This window comes from Euprymna scolopes, chromosome 7 (genome assembly GCF_053919585.1).
Source record: "Euprymna scolopes isolate OS-2025 chromosome 7, ASM5391958v1, whole genome shotgun sequence".
Classification (NCBI taxonomy): domain Eukaryota; kingdom Metazoa; phylum Mollusca; class Cephalopoda; order Sepiida; family Sepiolidae; genus Euprymna; species Euprymna scolopes.
The window spans coordinates 74,013,199-74,030,537 of NC_136488.1; the positions used below are offsets into that span (position 1 = coordinate 74,013,199).

Consider the following 17,339-nt stretch of genomic DNA (forward strand, 5'->3'; position numbering starts at 1 on the left):
CAGCAGGAAAAAGCAAAGATATGGGAGCCTGGAAAAATTCAGCGCTCCAGCGTGACACCCAGATCCTACATAGTTGAATCTGAGAACGGTAACACCTATAGAAGGAACAGGCAGTTCCTCAGACCAGCTGGGAGGAGATCAACAACCGCAAATAGATCCGACCAACCTCGCCCCAGCGACTCTCCACCGGATCCCACCCAGAAGGAAGGTCCCCCCCCTAAACAAATCGAACAGCCGACCACCGAACAACACTCCAGCGGCACGCCTCACACCCGAACTGAGAAACTCACCCCCGAATTAAGAAGATCTCAGAGACGAGTGAATGCTCCTCAGAAACTGAACTTATAGGTTACACTATCCTAAAAAAAGAGACAATACCATTACCCCAGAACAATGGAGACAAGCTAAATAATATATTAGAGACTATGTTATCCCTTAATCAGATAAAGGCTAAATATTGCCCTTGGACTATATACATATATATGGAAGGGAAGGGATGTCATAATATAGGCTAAGAGACTATTAGTCGCCTAGAGTTATGCCCCTTGGCCCGTGACGTATGAATCTCGTCCGCCATTGTTTCTCAGTGCAACGTTTACTACTAGACAATAAAGAACGCATTTTACACCACCTTCGAGTCTGTTTATCAATGCTTCCAAAGTATGTATTATCACGACACCCCCCCCCCCGATTCCGATGCAATTACAGATTCCGTACTAAATTCCCAATTCCGATTCTTTATAAATTTTTAATATTTAACTATAGAGACGTTATTTTCGTAAAAACATGTTAAATATGCAAAAATTTTTTCTCAACAGTAAAAAGAAAAAATAACTTTTGTGAGGGATAATCTATAGATTTTACTTTTACTAATAGTCTAAGATCAAATATTTATCATTACTATCAGCAGTGGAAGAATTTGTTTTAAACAAAATCGAAAAAAAAAATTAAATAAAACAATTAAAAGAATCGTTTTTGGTATCAGAAAATATGCACAAAATTTACCAACGGCGATACTCCAAAAAGTTCCAACATTTTCAATTCCCGATTCCGATTAATCGTCCCAACACTAGTTACAATAGAAGAAAACAAAATCAGGTCAGGACTTATTCACCTCATTAGATAAGGGTCTTTTTCAAAATTGAGATGGATTCCGCAGAACCCAGAACTGTGTGTGTGATGCTTAAGTAGGCTTTTGCTAAGTGGTGACTCACTAGTATAAAAAATGTTTTTATAACTTTTAATCCTGAAGCCTCATCAAATGATTGTTTGACTATAAAGCGAACAACTTTTTAGAAATTTCCGTGAAGGACATATAAGGTACTTACCATTCGGAAAAAATCGCACAAAGCGATAGTATTCTACTAAGTGCCAAGGCTTGTAAAAGTAATCAAGTCCTTTCTCACCCTGTCGAATGTACGAACATTTACTGATGTAGCAACCTGGAGAAGAAAAAAAAAAAACAATTAAAAAGTGACAGGAGATAGAGGGTTATTTTATTAAGATTGAGAGTTCTTTTAGATGAGTAAATGTTGAACAGGTAACAGAGGAAGACCAAAGAAAGTAGTTGAGATAAAGAAGGATAAAGGTCTAGTAACGGGTTAATTTCTAAAAGCTGTTGAATACATGCCAGCATATAAAATGGACATTAAATTGCATATCATGATGAAAAGCATTTCAATATGTCGACACCTGTATTGAGTATATATTATTCCTTAATTGGAATTCATTTTTTGAGATGAGCATTATATGTTAATTTTTATTTCGGACTATTAGTCTCATCTTTATTAGTTGTTGTTTTTGGATCTTTTTTATTGGTTCACGAAGGCCAGAGGAAGTTGGCCGAAACGTTGTGAACCAATAAAAAAGATCCAAAAACAACAACTAATAAAGATGAGACTAATAGTCCGAAATAAAAATAAAAATTAACACCTGTATTGAGGTTGATATTTTCAGTTCAATACTTTTTATGTTTTAATCAATTTAATGTTCTTATCGACAGAGGTATTTTGTGGGCATTAATAATAGAATATTAATAAAATAACATTCGACAAATTTTTTTTTGATAAATACAAAAATGAAAAGCTTGGATTGCGTACCATTGTATCTCACATGAGGTCTGTGGTAATACATGTTTCTCCACGAACCATACTTCTTACAGCTGCGGCAATTCACATCCTTAAATATTCTAAAGAAAATTGGAAATAACATACAGCTTAAATGTACTTTATCATGTGAAAAAAAAAAATTCCTTAATTCAAAAAACACAATCTATATAATCATAACACTCAAATGACCTTGTAACGATGTATGTAACCCACTTTCTGGTTTACGACATCCAGTTGTGCATGCGCGCATAGATATTAACCCATAACGTAAACAAATAAACACAAATCGCTTCTTTTGCAGATTTTGACCTGCGCACTGAAATATTAATGTTATTATTTCAAAATTATTATTTAACATGGGAAGAGTGGGGTTTAAAATAACTTAAATTTAATAAAGAAATGAACAATGTAAAAAAAAAAAAAGCAGATATATCAAAATTTGAATTTAACTATAATAAGTATTATGATATCTGTTCAGTACACATTTACCTATAAGTATGGCCAACCAATTATAATTCAGTAACTGAATTTTTTTTTCAAAAATAATTAATTATTATAAACAAAATGACTCGTAGAAATCTATCTATATTCTTTTTTCATTTTAATATACTTTCATTCTGTTATGTCAAAAAAAAACTATTTTCTTTATGTCACAAGTGTCACGCTCATACATGAATTCCATAGCTAATATAACATACTAACCCAATGGGTCACGGGTAGTCTAGTCTTATTATAATGGTGATTGGTGTCTCTCTGTAACAGAGACTAGAATAGATTTATTAAAGATTAGTGGGACCCGTAGAAATTACACATTGACCCCACAATATTATTTTACCACCTATCCCTACGTTTTTTTTTTGGTTTTTATTTTTGGTATTTTGTTCTGGTGTAATTTTGGTGCTGTTGGTTATGGAGGGGGATTTTGTGTTTAACACCAGACATTGGCTTGTCACCAGTCACATTTATTTTTACTTTGAAAGAGTGCTTTGTTTCTTTTACCATATTGTTTTTGCTTCATTTGATGAAAGATCAATCCAGTAAATTAGTTGCAATTAATGTCCTACAAAACTTTAGGCTCTGATAATCAAAAGTTAATTATACGCTTTCTTTAAATTAAACTTTGAAGTTTTCACATCATAATTTAAAAATATTTTAACTTTACATACACTGATGCTCTAGCTTGTATATTTAGCATTTTCATCTGGATAGGATTATCACATAAATATTAGTATAAATATTTATATATCCATTTTTAAATTTTAATTTCTGAATATATATACATACTAGCAAAAGTACCCATCGTTGACTGGGTTCAAAAATAGCCTACAGAAAATTGACTCTGATTGATGAAAGTATGATAGGTTATGAAAAGGAAGGATTGTAAATTTGGGTTGAATTTGGAGGTATCAAAACCAAAGCAAAATATGATGAAAGTAAAAATAAAATAGATAAACCCCATAATTTATTATACCATACCTGTTCACACTGAAACACTTATCACAATATTCTGTGGATCTATATTAAAAAACCTTGTTAAACTTTGTGACATATTTCCATTCTATGGAGGTCAGGTGCATACGAACACCCCATAATTTTATTATACCATATTTCTTCAAACAGAAACATAATTATCAAAGTATACTTACACAGATAGATATGAAAAGTCTTTATTAAAGTTTGTGCCTATTTCCATTCTATGGAGGCCAGGCGCAAACGCAGACCCCAGAATTTTATTATACCATCCCTATTTAAGTTAAAACTTATCAAAGTATTCTTATGTACATCTATATCAGAAACACTTGTAAACGTTTTTTTCTTTTTATTTTAAAATTTTTTATTTCTATACTTTGTGGACCAGGCGCGAACGCAGACCCCACAATTTTAATGAACCACCGTTCTGCCAGATCGAACATACCCATTCCTGTGTCTCGATACATCTTCTATCATTATATGTAATCAGTTTTTTAAAATAGTCAACCATATAGGAGCCTATTCATGACCAGACACACACACACACACACACAGCTTTATTATATATATATATATGTATATATATATATCATTCAACCACGGTAGTGGTTGAATATATGCTTAAGTCCAAAATTGAATGAATCGAGACACATTCAAACCCCCACCACTAATTCCGTTCGCAACCAAATTTAAAACGGGTTATATAGTTGGATAGAACACCTCATTAGCTACATTTTGAAAAAAAAAAATTCGAAAATTGGTTCAGTAGGAAAAAAAGTTACAACAAAATATGTGGGTTCACAAACAGGAGAGTAAGTACATAAGTGACTAACGCTTTTTTTTATTTTGCATAACTTTTTTTGTATATAAATATTTTTTACTGCGATTTTGCCAATATGACATGTTAGCGTAACGGTTAGAGTACCGGGGGTTGGTGGAAAGATTTTAGGTTCAATCCCGTGTATCGTTTTTTTTTTATAATTAAAAAAAACCGAACTTTTTTTTAATAACTATTTTTTTTAACTCTCCTTATGATTTTATGGCAAAAAATGGTGAATTTATCGATTAAAAATATTAGTGAATTCTATGATATACATATTCTTTGAATGAACTCAAAATTTCGTTATCACATTTGATGAAAAATGTAGTCCCATTTTGGCAATGCGTCTGACCAATGATGCTTTTGAACCCGCGACCAGCACTGCGATGTCATCAGCATCAGCCTGGGCATAAGTATTCCTATTTTTAAACTCCTTTAAAAGAGAATTCAGTATACAGTTCCATAGTAAAGGTGATAAAATCCCACTTTGGGGGTTTCATTTAACTACTTCCCTTTTAACAGTTGCCCTCAGTAGTTCTATTTTAATTGTTCTGTGCCTCACCATATACTCAATCCATCGGATGAGTACTGGTGGCACATTGAGTTCTCGTAGCGACTTGAACATACTACTGAAGGGTATGTTGTCAAAAGCCCCAACGATATCTAAAAAGACACAGAGTGCCATCTTCTTTTTTGTTAGTTTACGCTCTATACAGATCACGAATTCATGAACCGCAGTCTCGGTAGAGACCCTGGCTCGGAACTACTGTGATTGAATGATAAATATTGCATAAATGTGTGTTTGAGAGCTAATATTTTTGGACAATCATTAATAAATATTATAAATTTATATATTAATACAATAGCAATGCCTGAAAAAATCATGGATTATATGGAAAAATGCGCGCATGAAAAGTAATATTCTTAAGATTTTATTAAACCTGGAAAAGTAAAGGACAAGAAATTCAACCTGGAAAAGTAAAGAACAAGATATTCTAGTAAAGTAAAAAATAAGAATTTTTTAGACTTAAAATATTGCAGCTAAAAATAAAATTTTAATATTGATAAATATTTTATTTATTATTTGCATATGTTGTTGTTTATTGTTGAGTAAGAAAGAATTAAATGATCCTAATTATGATATAATAAAATTATTAATTTTTATGTAAATTATAAAATTATTAATTCCATCTACTAACTAACTAACTAATGAATTAATTTTATTCAAACAATTTTCACTACATAAATATATGCAAATAATAGGGGGGAAATAAGTTCAATCCACCGACTGACACCCTTTCTAACTCAACAATAAACAACAACATATGCAAATAATAAATAAAATATTTATCAATATTCAAATTTTATTTTTAGCTGCAATATTTTAAGTCTAAAAAATTCTTATTTTTTACTTTACTAGAATATCTTCTTTACTTTTCCAGGTTGAATTTCTTGTCCTTTACTTTTCATGTGCGCATTTTTCCATATAATATATATATGCGCACATTCACACACAACTTTTATAAGTCATATTTGTTAAGTTATTGTGTTCAGTACAAATGCAGACTCTACATTTTTATTATCAAAAGAACAGGATTGATTATGATCTGCAATTTTCAAGGTACTTCAGATTTTTTTTTTTTTTTTTTACTATAGAACTTTTGATTGGAGGTTTACTTCAATGAGAAATAACAATTTTTTGACCCTTAAAGATTTTGAGTGCATAGGTCAACTTAACCTATGAGACTTACTGGAGTGATAGTCTACCTGTTTGTTAATGACAAAAGTAGATGAAACAAGAAAGTGAGAAACAAAGTTTAAGTGTACAACATACAAAAAGAGAATAGGAGAAATTTCAGTTTTATAGAAATTCATTCAGTAGCTTCTTAGTTTATTACAGACAAATACCAATGTTATTTTATTTGTATAATTATCAACTGAAATTTTGCTTAGGACTTTACAGATTCCTGTTGTTTTTTTATGTTTAACTGATTAATGGAAATCAATTATGATTAATGCCCAGGAATACTTACTTGATGCAGACAAGCTTCCACAGCTCTTCATCTCGAGCGCACAAATAAAACCCACGGCACACCTGGAATACAAAACAAAAACAAAAAAAACTATCATCTATTACAATAATATTTCTGCTTTTTATTTTATCTACATTATAATTCATGATTTATATTTTGTCTACATTATAATTTGTATAATCTGTATAATATTCATGATTTATATTTTGTCTACATTATAATTTGTATAATCTGTATAATATTCATCATTTATATTTTGTCTACATTATAATTTGTATAATCTGTATAATATTCGTCATTTATATTTTGTCTACATTATAATTTGTATAATCTGTATAATATTCGTCATTTATATTTTGTCTACATTATAATTTGTATAATCTGTATAATATTCGTCATTTATATTTTGTCTACATTATAATTTGTATAATCTGTATAATATTCGTCATTTATATTTTGTCTACATTATAATTTGTATAATCTGTATAATATTCGTCATTTATATTTTGTCTACATTATAATTTGTATAATCTGTATAATATTCGTCACTTATATTTTGTCTACATTATAATTTGTATAATCTGTATAATATTCGTCATTTATATTTTGTCTACATTATAATTTGTATAATCTGTATAATATTCGTCATTTATGTTTTGTCTACATTATAATTTGTATAATCTGTATAATATTCGTCATTTATGTTTTGTCTACATTATAATTTGTATAATCTGTATAATATTCGTCATTTATATTTTGTCTACATTATAATTTGTATAATCTGTATAATATTCGTCATTTATATTTTGTCTACATTATAATTTGTATAATCTGTATAATATTCGTCATTTATATTTTGTCTACATTATAATTTGTATAATCTGTATAATATTCGTCATTTATATTTTGTCTACATTATAATTTGTATAATCTGTATAATATTCGTCATTTATATTTTGTCTACATTATAATTTGTATAATCTGTATAATATTCGTCATTTATATTTTGTCTACATTATAATTTGTATAATCTGTATAATATTCGTCATTTATATTTTGTCTACATTATAATTTGTATAATCTGTATAATATTCGTCATTTATATTTTGTCTACATTATAATTTGTATAATCTGTATAATATTCGTCATTTATATTTTGTCTACATTATAATTTGTATAATCTGTATAATATTCGTCATTTATATTTTGTCTACATTATAATTTGTATAATCTGTATAATATTCGTCATTTATGTTTTGTCTACATTATAATTTGTATAATCTGTATAATATTCGTCATTTATATTTTGTCTACATTATAATTTGTATAATCTGTATAATATTCGTCATTTATATTTTGTCTACATTATAATTCATGATTTATATTTTATCTACATTATAATTTGTATAATCTGTATAATATTCGTCATTTATATTTTGTCTACATTATAATTTGTATAATCTGTATAATATTCGTCATTTATATTTTGTCTACATTATAATTTGTATAATCTGTATAATATTCGTCATTTATGTTTTGTCTACATTATAATTTGTATAATCTGTATAATATTCGTCATTTATGTTTTGTCTACATTATAATTTGTATAATCTGTATAATATTCGTCATTTATGTTTTGTCTACATTATAATTTGTATAATCTGTATAATATTCGTCATTTATGTTTTGTCTACATTATAATTTGTATAATCTTTATAATATTCGTCATTTATATTTTGTCTACATTATAATTTGTATAATCTGTATAATATTCGTCATTTATGTTTTGTCTACATTATAATTTGTATAATCTGTATAATATTCGTCATTTATGTTTTGTCTACATTATAATTTGTATAATCTGTATAATATTCGTCATTTATGTTTTGTCTACATTATAATTTGTATAATCTGTATAATATTCGTCATTTATGTTTTGTCTACATTATAATTCACATAATTTGTAAAATATTTGTCATTTATATTTAACACAAGTTTACAATCAAGCTTAAATAATGGTTTGGACATATTTTTAAATATATACTGTACAAAATTATGAACAAGCGGTTACCCCCAGAGTATAGAAGAAAAGATCTCCTGGTATAGCCAGACAACTTTCTTATATCATTACTTCTGCCCTTGGCAGCTGCAACTGATTTAACAATACCACCGTCTTCAGTGACAGATCTCTATTAGTTTGGAACCATTAATTGGAATCGGCAATCAGAACTCTTTCAGGTATCAGAATCAGTACTGGAAAAATTTTAGCCTAATTTCCAATTCCAAAAATGATTCTTTTATTTATTTACTTTTTTATTTAACACTTAATTTTCTATTGCTGACACAAGTGAAAAATATAGATGAAAATTTCACAATGAGTTCCTATTTACTTGGCAGAGTTAGACACAAGGTCAGCTTATAATGTGGGGAAATCAAGCTTCCCAAAAAGAGGCACTGGATAGGAACAAAAATAAAAATTGCTTCAATCTAGAAGGATTTCTCCTCCACTGATCGAGGTCAGAAAAGATAAAGTGCAGTATCAGAACAGATACTACGCTGTGATCTTGGCCAAAAGGCCAAGAATCTCACAATGAGTTTGTCAAAATCTTTAATACAATACATAAAGGAAAAACAATAAGAAATTTGTCAAATTAAAAAGGAAATTATATCAAGATTTAAAAGTAGATTAGGATTCTCCATTCATCCCCCAAGCCCCCTCCCCAAAATAAAATCTACTTGTTAAGTTGATTTTAAAATTGGAATCAGAACCAGTAATTGTATCAGTTCAGGAATATAGAATATAATCAGTAATTGTATCGGAATCTGTAAAAATATTGGAATTGTCCCATTACTACTCTCTATATATGGTATAATCACGTTGACACACCAGTTCTCGCTAGATCGCTGAAGTTAAGCAATGTTGAGCCTGATCAGTACCAGATGGGTGACCATTTTAGGAATACCAGGCGCTGTATGTAGAAAGAGTCGCAAAAACTGAACTTCGTTATCTGCCCTAATGAGGATATACATGCGACTGGGGACTCCTTTTAAATTTTATTTTCCCATGAAACTTCCTCCTTTGGAGGAAGCCGGTTAAACCTGCATCGAGATTAGTGATACAGTTTCATTTTTTTTTTTTTATCACTACTCTCTATATGCTTACCTACAAAGATCATCTCAAAAGACTAAATCTATTCTCAATTGAGCAGGAGACTTGATTCTGGTGTACAATGTCAACAGGAATGTAAATCTACCTTCCAAGGAGTATTTAACCCCAGCAGCAAGTTATGGTTTTCGTGAGAACCCATAAAAGATGTACCATCATTGTTTTCTGCTCCATGCAACAACATTCCAAGTGATGTTGTGACAATGACTATTACATAGAGATTTAAAGCAGCCTTGAACAAATAATCAGATTGTATGTGGATGTAAATGGCTTCCACCCGCTACTTTACATGGCTTGTTGCATTTTGCTATTTTTTTGTTTGCTAAAAAAATTTGATTTTATTCAAATCTAGAACATTTGATATCTGTATAGATATGAAAATGAAAACATATCTTTCAGAGTCAGATATTTATTGCAACTTTATTTTTTTATCAATACTAAAAAGGAGATCACAAAAATTTTATAGACAATGATGTTGTATGTATGCCTACAAAAATATTAAAGTGATTTTCAGTTGTTATTAGTTTAAATTAGACAAAGAATCAGTTATTCAAATTTTGTACTCATAAAAAAAAATTCCCAAAATCTGAAAAAAATAGCCTCATATAACTCTGTCCCTCTCTGCAAAAAGAAGAAAGCATTAATGCTAATTCCATGTTGAAGAATTGAAAATGCACAAACCTGTGACAGCTGTTCTAAAGATCTTGTATCAAGTTCAGTAGATACAACCCACTTAAAAATATACATTACAACTTCCACAGGCAATGAAGAGATGTGGGTGCCCTGTGATAAAATAAAAGTTGAAATAAGATTTGAAATAATAAGAGATACATGTTTTTTTAACCAAAATACAGGAATAATCTATAAAAATCTAGAACAAAATCAACAAAAACAAATAATAGGGGTAATTTTTACAGTTTATAAACTACTAGCAGAGAAACCCGATATTGCCCAGGATTTAGTGAGGATCACCAAATGCTCCACGCTGCCAATACTTTTATTGCCATTGAAATCGTGAAATCGACCAAATTAGATTTAAATAAACATATTTGCATTTTTTTTTTTTCTTTTTTTTTTTTCTTTGGTATTCTTTCACGTACGTTTTGTTTTTTTATTCCTTTCAATTTTACTCATCATATATGAGCTAAACCAGGGCGGGGGGGGGGGGGCATCTATAAATATAAAAGCTAAAATGCGTGTGTGTGTGTGTGTGGATGTGCGTGTGGGGGGGGGGGGTGTTCCTTCACCTTAAACTCTGCATCCTCCTGCTACTACGACAATGACGTCATATTTGACCTAGAAAACGTTGACACCTGCAAGTGTTTTTAAAGGGTTAATTTTATCCGTTCTCAATTGTGTGTCTCTTTGGCGTAGAGGTAACATGTCAGGCTTTTTTCTTCTGCCTTAACCTCAATGCTTCAGGTTCGAGTCTGTCTTTCTACCTAAACCTTTTTTCCTCTTTTACACCTTTTTTCCTCTTTTACACCTTTTTTTTTCTTTTTTTTTTTTTTTTTTAACATTTGTTCGCGGTTTTGCTTTGTTTTGGTTTTTCCAATTTTTTATAACATCATGTTTTTTTTATAATATATAAAAACAGGGACCCCCCCCCCTCCTCCTACATACACACCTCCAAATACCCGGGCAACGGATACACACTCAAGAATAAAAACAATGAAAAGAAAATGCTATTGTCCTAGCCCTACTTATTAGAAACATTCTGATACAAAACCTATTTAAAAATACTACTAAATACAAAGTATATTTGTGCAAAATTTCCAAAAGATTGGCTCAACCATTTCAGGGCCTATAGGGACCCAACTCGCACACACAAGGTTCCTTTTTTTTTTATATAAATCGAGATTATTCATTAAAATTAGGACAGTTCACAGCTTCAATTTAAAATTTTCCTTTTCTTAGTTTACTTTTTACTAATAAGTCACTACTTATCAAAGCTAAAAGCCACACAAAGTAAGGGTTAATGAGATGGATAGATTGTGAGTTGAATGATGACAAATATTATGAGAGGATTTAAATTGATGAATAAAATAATATTTTATTACTTATGAGGATAATTTATAATACATGTTTCTTGACATTCAACTTGAACATAACTGTATTGTAGCATGTAAGGAAGCAATTTTATGATAACATGTTCCATAGATGAAAAGTTTATGGAACCAAACTTTGTTCATGGAAATTTCATTTTCCATACATATTTTTTTTCCAACAAAGACATGAGATATGTCAAGAAAATTCTTATGTTACAAAATGAATGGGTTGTCTAGTGAGAAATTGGAAAATCTAAAACTCTTAGAATTCCAAAATATCTGCTTTCGACTTTTTAAAATCTTCCAATATTCAGTGTCTGATTAAAATAAATAAGAATCCAAATCCTAGCATTTTTGCAAGTCCGATTCCTTCCAATAACTACAACTTCCTCTAAATTCAAAACCCAGCTGGTAAGGTGATATATCGTTTTCCAAGCTGGCTGAACCTTGCAGACACTTATGGGCTGTCTCCAAAATTTTATAGCTTTGGCAGTGAATAGTGACAGCTTTTTTTCTTGTAGTCTTTTTTGTCAGTTAAAAATAAATTTAATTCAAAAGTTAAACATTTTTCCAGGACTAATTTGGAAAGTGTTCAATGGATTTTTGTATAGAATGAAAAGAAAATGTTTGTCAATCTGGAAAATAAAACAAAGACACCTCAACTTTATATCAGAGTCTACTTTAAAACAAAACCCAACAAGCAGCACAATCCCACCCCTACACAGTAAAGATCCCCAGATGCCAGTAAGTCTTCTACTCTAATAGTTTCTTCCCTAGAACTTCTAGATTTTGGAATTCCTTTCTGGATTCCTACTTCCCTGACTGTACTGACACGCAGAAGTTCAACTGTAATGTAAACAGACATCTTGCTGCTCAACTCCCTACATATTATCCCTGCAATTTATGTCCCAGATAGTAGCCTCGTACATCAAAGTGGCACTGTGCCTTGTTTGGGGTTAAAATGCAATAAAAAAAATTGTATTTAAAAGATAAAAGCTTCTAGACATGTTGATCATGTGATTCATGTTAATGATCAATATTGAAATAGAGTGCGATCTAATTACAGACACATTCAGGTATTGACCACCTGTGAACAAAGTTACAAAGTCAGTAAACAAAAAAGGTCTGAACAAATTTGATGCAGGTGATATTTAGCTAAGAAAAGAGAACTCACTTAAGACATGAGGAAATATCTGATTTTGGATTTGGCCAGCCAGAATTTAATTTCTCTTTGTAAAAAAAAAAAGTAAGTCTCTTTAAATGGGGGGGGGGGGGGTCATACTAGGAACAAAATACTTGACAGACTTAATGTCTGTTCAATTACGGGGGGGGGGGCCTATAGACAGTGGGTTATTTATGTTCATCTATTGGTAGTAAGTTAACCCTTTCAAGTGAATGTTGACTAGCCATTATTTCAAGTGGTCCTTCTGGGATAGGCCTGTTTAGATACATATATATTCCAAGAGATTTACAGAGGAGGGGAATCACAGCTGGTTTTGTGGATGTTTTCATTTTCCCTGACACCCTTACCCATAACTGATTCTAGAATCCAACTCAACTGTTTTGCCTTTAAGTGGATGAAAATTACTTCCTCAATTTTGTATTGTTTTTACCATTGTGGGTCTCACTGATAACGGACAAGAGCCACTCAAGGACAAGGGTTAAATGAGATGGGAAAGATTGCCATAGATCACTAACATTGATCAATAGCATGAACGGGGTTTGGTTAATAATGGATTAGTCTATAACAAGAATTTGTTGACATCGGATTTGAAGACAACCATGTTATAATCTGCAAGGAAATAGTCTCGCAGTAATGTGTTCCACAGGTGGATAGTCGGGGTGGGGGTAAATATAATAATAAAAGAAGAAAAAAAATTGTCAGCCCCAAGAGGATTACTATAGAGGTACTAACATTGGTCAATAGTATGAACTGTATTTGATTACTTTTGGGGTAGTCGATGAAAAGAATTTGTTAACATTGAATTTGAAGATGACCATGTTATAATCATTAGGGAAGTAGTCCTGCAGATTTATTTTCTACAGGTGGGAAGTCTGCGCTTTAGTCATAAAACAGGGGAGGGAGTTATACCGATAAACGAATAAAATCAAACTCTCACCCTCTTCGGAATCTCAGCTTGACAAATGGCGTTCTCAGAGGTTTGAAATTGATGATTCAGTTGGTCTTGCAGACTTTCTTCAAGATCTTCCACTGACGTACTGTAACAACAAAAAACAGATGCCATCAACCTTGTTCTAATAAAGACAAAAGGACAATTTTTTTTATGTATTGTTTTAATAGTAATTACTTAAAAGGCTAAAAGAATATTATGAGAGGATTGAAAATAATGAATGCAATGAATAAAATTTGATGAGTATGGTTTATGACAAGTTTATTACTTTAGATTTAAAAGATAACTATATAGTAGACCTCAGGGAAGTAACCTTACAGCAATGTTTTCCACAGATGGGTAGTTCTTAGAAACAAGCAATTTGAAGAAATTTTATTTGACGTTAGACTCATGAAAGAAAGGACAGCTCCTTACAGTTCATGACAGATAATTTTATAGAAATACAATAACCTCTCACAGTTTTTACAGTTGTGGTAGAAGAGGAGTTCTTGCGATAAAAGTTTTACCGAACAGTGATTGGTCAAGCAAAATCATGTTACAGGTAGAGAGAGGGTATTTTTTAAATAGTCAGTTAAAAGTTTCTTCAGAAAATTGGAAATATTTTTGGTTGGAGTCCAGCTACCAAAGAGATGATTTTTGTTTTAAATAAAAATAAGAGCTTCTTTAAACAGGGAATTATGCTGAGAAACCAATCTATTTGAGAAAAAGTAATGTTCTTAGATGGACTCCAGAGAAACCCCTTTTAACAAAGGCTAAAATATAAATTTCCACTCAGGAGTGATAAAATTTCAAGAGATGAGAAGTGAAGAATATTTAAAGCTAACCTTTTCAGCAGGACACGGACAGTTGTCTTTTTTCTGAGAGCTAGTGATCAGTTGGTTTGGTGTAGTTTCTGGACCAGGTGGATCCTTGGAAAGGAGGGGGGGGGCTAAAGAATTATGTTGTCTGTACTTATATTTCGAAATCTCATTTTGCAAACTCTGTTATTCATCCTAAGAAAATATGTACCATTTTAAACTTCAAAGAAAAATAGCTTCTGTTAATTGTTTTAAAACCAGAGTTGTGGGTTTTGTTTGGAAAGGGAATTCCTTTGTTGCAGAATCGCACAACAATTTTGGATCAGCATAACAAGTAGAACAATCACGGCCTCTGCAGTGATTGGTTTAGTTATTCCGTTTTCTTGCATATCAATCCTTTTCAGGTTATTTAATACTGAATTCAGTCATTTTTTAAAAAAGTTCTATTTTTACTTTTCGGAGGGAGGGGGGGGGTTCTTGCTTATCTTTATTGATATGTCTCTTATTTTTACGTATGTGTCTATATATGTGTGTACCACCGTGATCATCTGTCTATGTATGCTTATATATGTCTATGGATGTAGTTATGTCACCTCTAGTGTGTGTGTGTGTGTGTGTGTGTGTGTCTACATATGTATTGCGATAAAAGTCACCATACATATTTTCTGTTCCTTTTATCTTCTCTGGGGATGCATTTCTTCCCGTTACTATTTGACGAAAAAACACAACACTGATGTTCTGACATCGCTTCTTCATTTGTCTAACAATTGAACGGTGGGGGAAACATCTGCATTGTTGACCACTCAAACTTTCTTACGTTTCTTCCTTTTCCGGCCCATTCTGAGTCATCTGAAGTCAGAAGACAGACTCACACATCTGTCTCACCCAAAATCATAAAGCTGGCTCTTTTGGCATGCAAACGAAAAGATATCTTTTCTTTCTTTCTTTTTCAAGCATAGTTTTTTCTTACATATGTACTCAATCACCTTGATTGTTATCGCTGACTCTTGCTACTGCGTTTGACATACGTCAACCATAACCCCTTGAACTGTTTTTGCACTAACCAACCTGCCAGCAACTCACAATTTTCAACATGCTGGCGTAACCTGGCATATATTATAGAACACTATGCTCTAAGTTCTTTCATGCTGATTGGTTTGGTTGTTTTTGTTTTAATTTTGCAGAACATGATTGAGTTTTGCAAAGGAAAAGAAAGAAAGCAGTAACATCAATGTCTGATGCATTTTAGGTCCTGAAGCCAGTATCTTCAGACAGTCTGATCTCTGCAATGAACACACACATATATATTCATAATCTATTATATAAAAGCTAAAATGTGTGTGTTTGTGTGCATTTTTTTGTATGTCTGCTAAAGGCTTGGGCAGGGGGCACTCGGTGGGGTCACTAAATCTTACAACTTTTTATATTCTGCCTAGATTATAATATGTCCGATTTACGATTTCGTTTGTATTTTTTATTATGTTACAAAATTTGCACTGTGATTTCATTTTCTCTACTACTATGGCGTGATGTTTGACCTAGGAAACCACACCTTCACATTTGTTTAACCACCTACTTTTTTAACCGTTTAATTTCACTCGTTATCACTCCCCCGCCCTTGTAGCGTCGTGGTAAGTCATCAGGCTATTCGCCTCCAGGCTTCAAGTTTGAGCCTGCCTCCCTCCCCAAATTTTTTTTCTTTTCATTATATTTAGTGCCAAATTCTCTGAGGAAAATGTTAAGTGCACACGTGTGGTGCTGTGTTAATCACCCTATTATCACTATGCAAGTTTGGATATGCCGGTTTTAGCCAACCGAATCACAACTTGATAATACATGACACATTTATTTCTGTGTAATTGCTAAAATTTATTGAATTAAGAAATTTCCATTGAACAAAATTAACTTTTTTTTTTTTCACTTGAAATGATAAAAGCTAAAAAGAGTTCAAGTTCAATAATGTACTCACTTGCTGCCAACAGACGTTTCACTCACTTGTCTCTCTACAATAGAATAATACAGGAGAACAAATTATATTAAAAAAAATATTTGAATTATTGTTCTTATTATTTTCACAATGTTTTGACTGATGTAAACTCAGACCTCCTTAAGACATTGATTAACAATCAGTCCAATTTCTTCATAAATAAAAACCCAAATAAGCTCACAAATGTTTATAAAATAATAATTTGATGTATGCACGTATTATGATTAATTTATATATACAAAATAAAACAACTTTGAAAATTAAACATTTCTTAAAAATTGTATTGTTGTCTTATGCCTTTAATAATTTGTGGAAATGCGTGTCCATTCTCTCACCATCTCCACAACTCTTCCATTAGATGGGAATGGAAAAAATTTTCATATTTTTTTATATTAATTACATATTTTTTTATTTTAAAACTTTAATAATTCGTAATATTCGTGATTTGACGGTGTAAAATACTGATGTGACCCTTCTAGAGTTGTCGAACTTTGCCGAGACTTAACTGCAAAACTGCTGGAAACATTAATTTGAAATTTTTCCTACCTTCAATTAACAATTTTCTTAATACCATATATTAGGTTCTTTGCAAAATGCTGATTGATTTTCAATATACTTTTAAAAAGTAGATTCATATTACTATTTTTTCAGTGTTTTATACAAAATTGTATCTTTTTTTAATAATTGATATGGACTCTTTAATAAATTCCCAATTATTCCTTTCAAAACATAATTTTGAAATAAAATCTCTTAATAACAAAATACTTTTAGCTATGAG

At 31.1% G+C, this 17,339-nt stretch overlaps 1 protein-coding gene across 1 annotated transcript in view; it reads right to left on the minus strand.

The window, feature by feature from the left end:
• Positions 1-17,339, minus strand: part of LOC145279783 (F-box only protein 9-like) — a 96,128-nt gene that overhangs the window by 12,462 nt on the left and 66,327 nt on the right. Inside the window, exons 5-10 of the mRNA XM_080131108.1 lie at positions 16,544-16,577; positions 13,766-13,865; positions 10,279-10,380; positions 6,432-6,493; positions 2,100-2,188; positions 1,329-1,442 (exon numbers count right to left, since the gene is read on the minus strand). Of these exons, the coding sequence (XP_079987234.1) occupies positions 1,329-1,442; positions 2,100-2,188; positions 6,432-6,493; positions 10,279-10,380; positions 13,766-13,865; positions 16,544-16,577 (501 nt within the window). The remainder of the gene's footprint in view (positions 1-1,328; positions 1,443-2,099; positions 2,189-6,431; positions 6,494-10,278; positions 10,381-13,765; positions 13,866-16,543; positions 16,578-17,339) is intronic.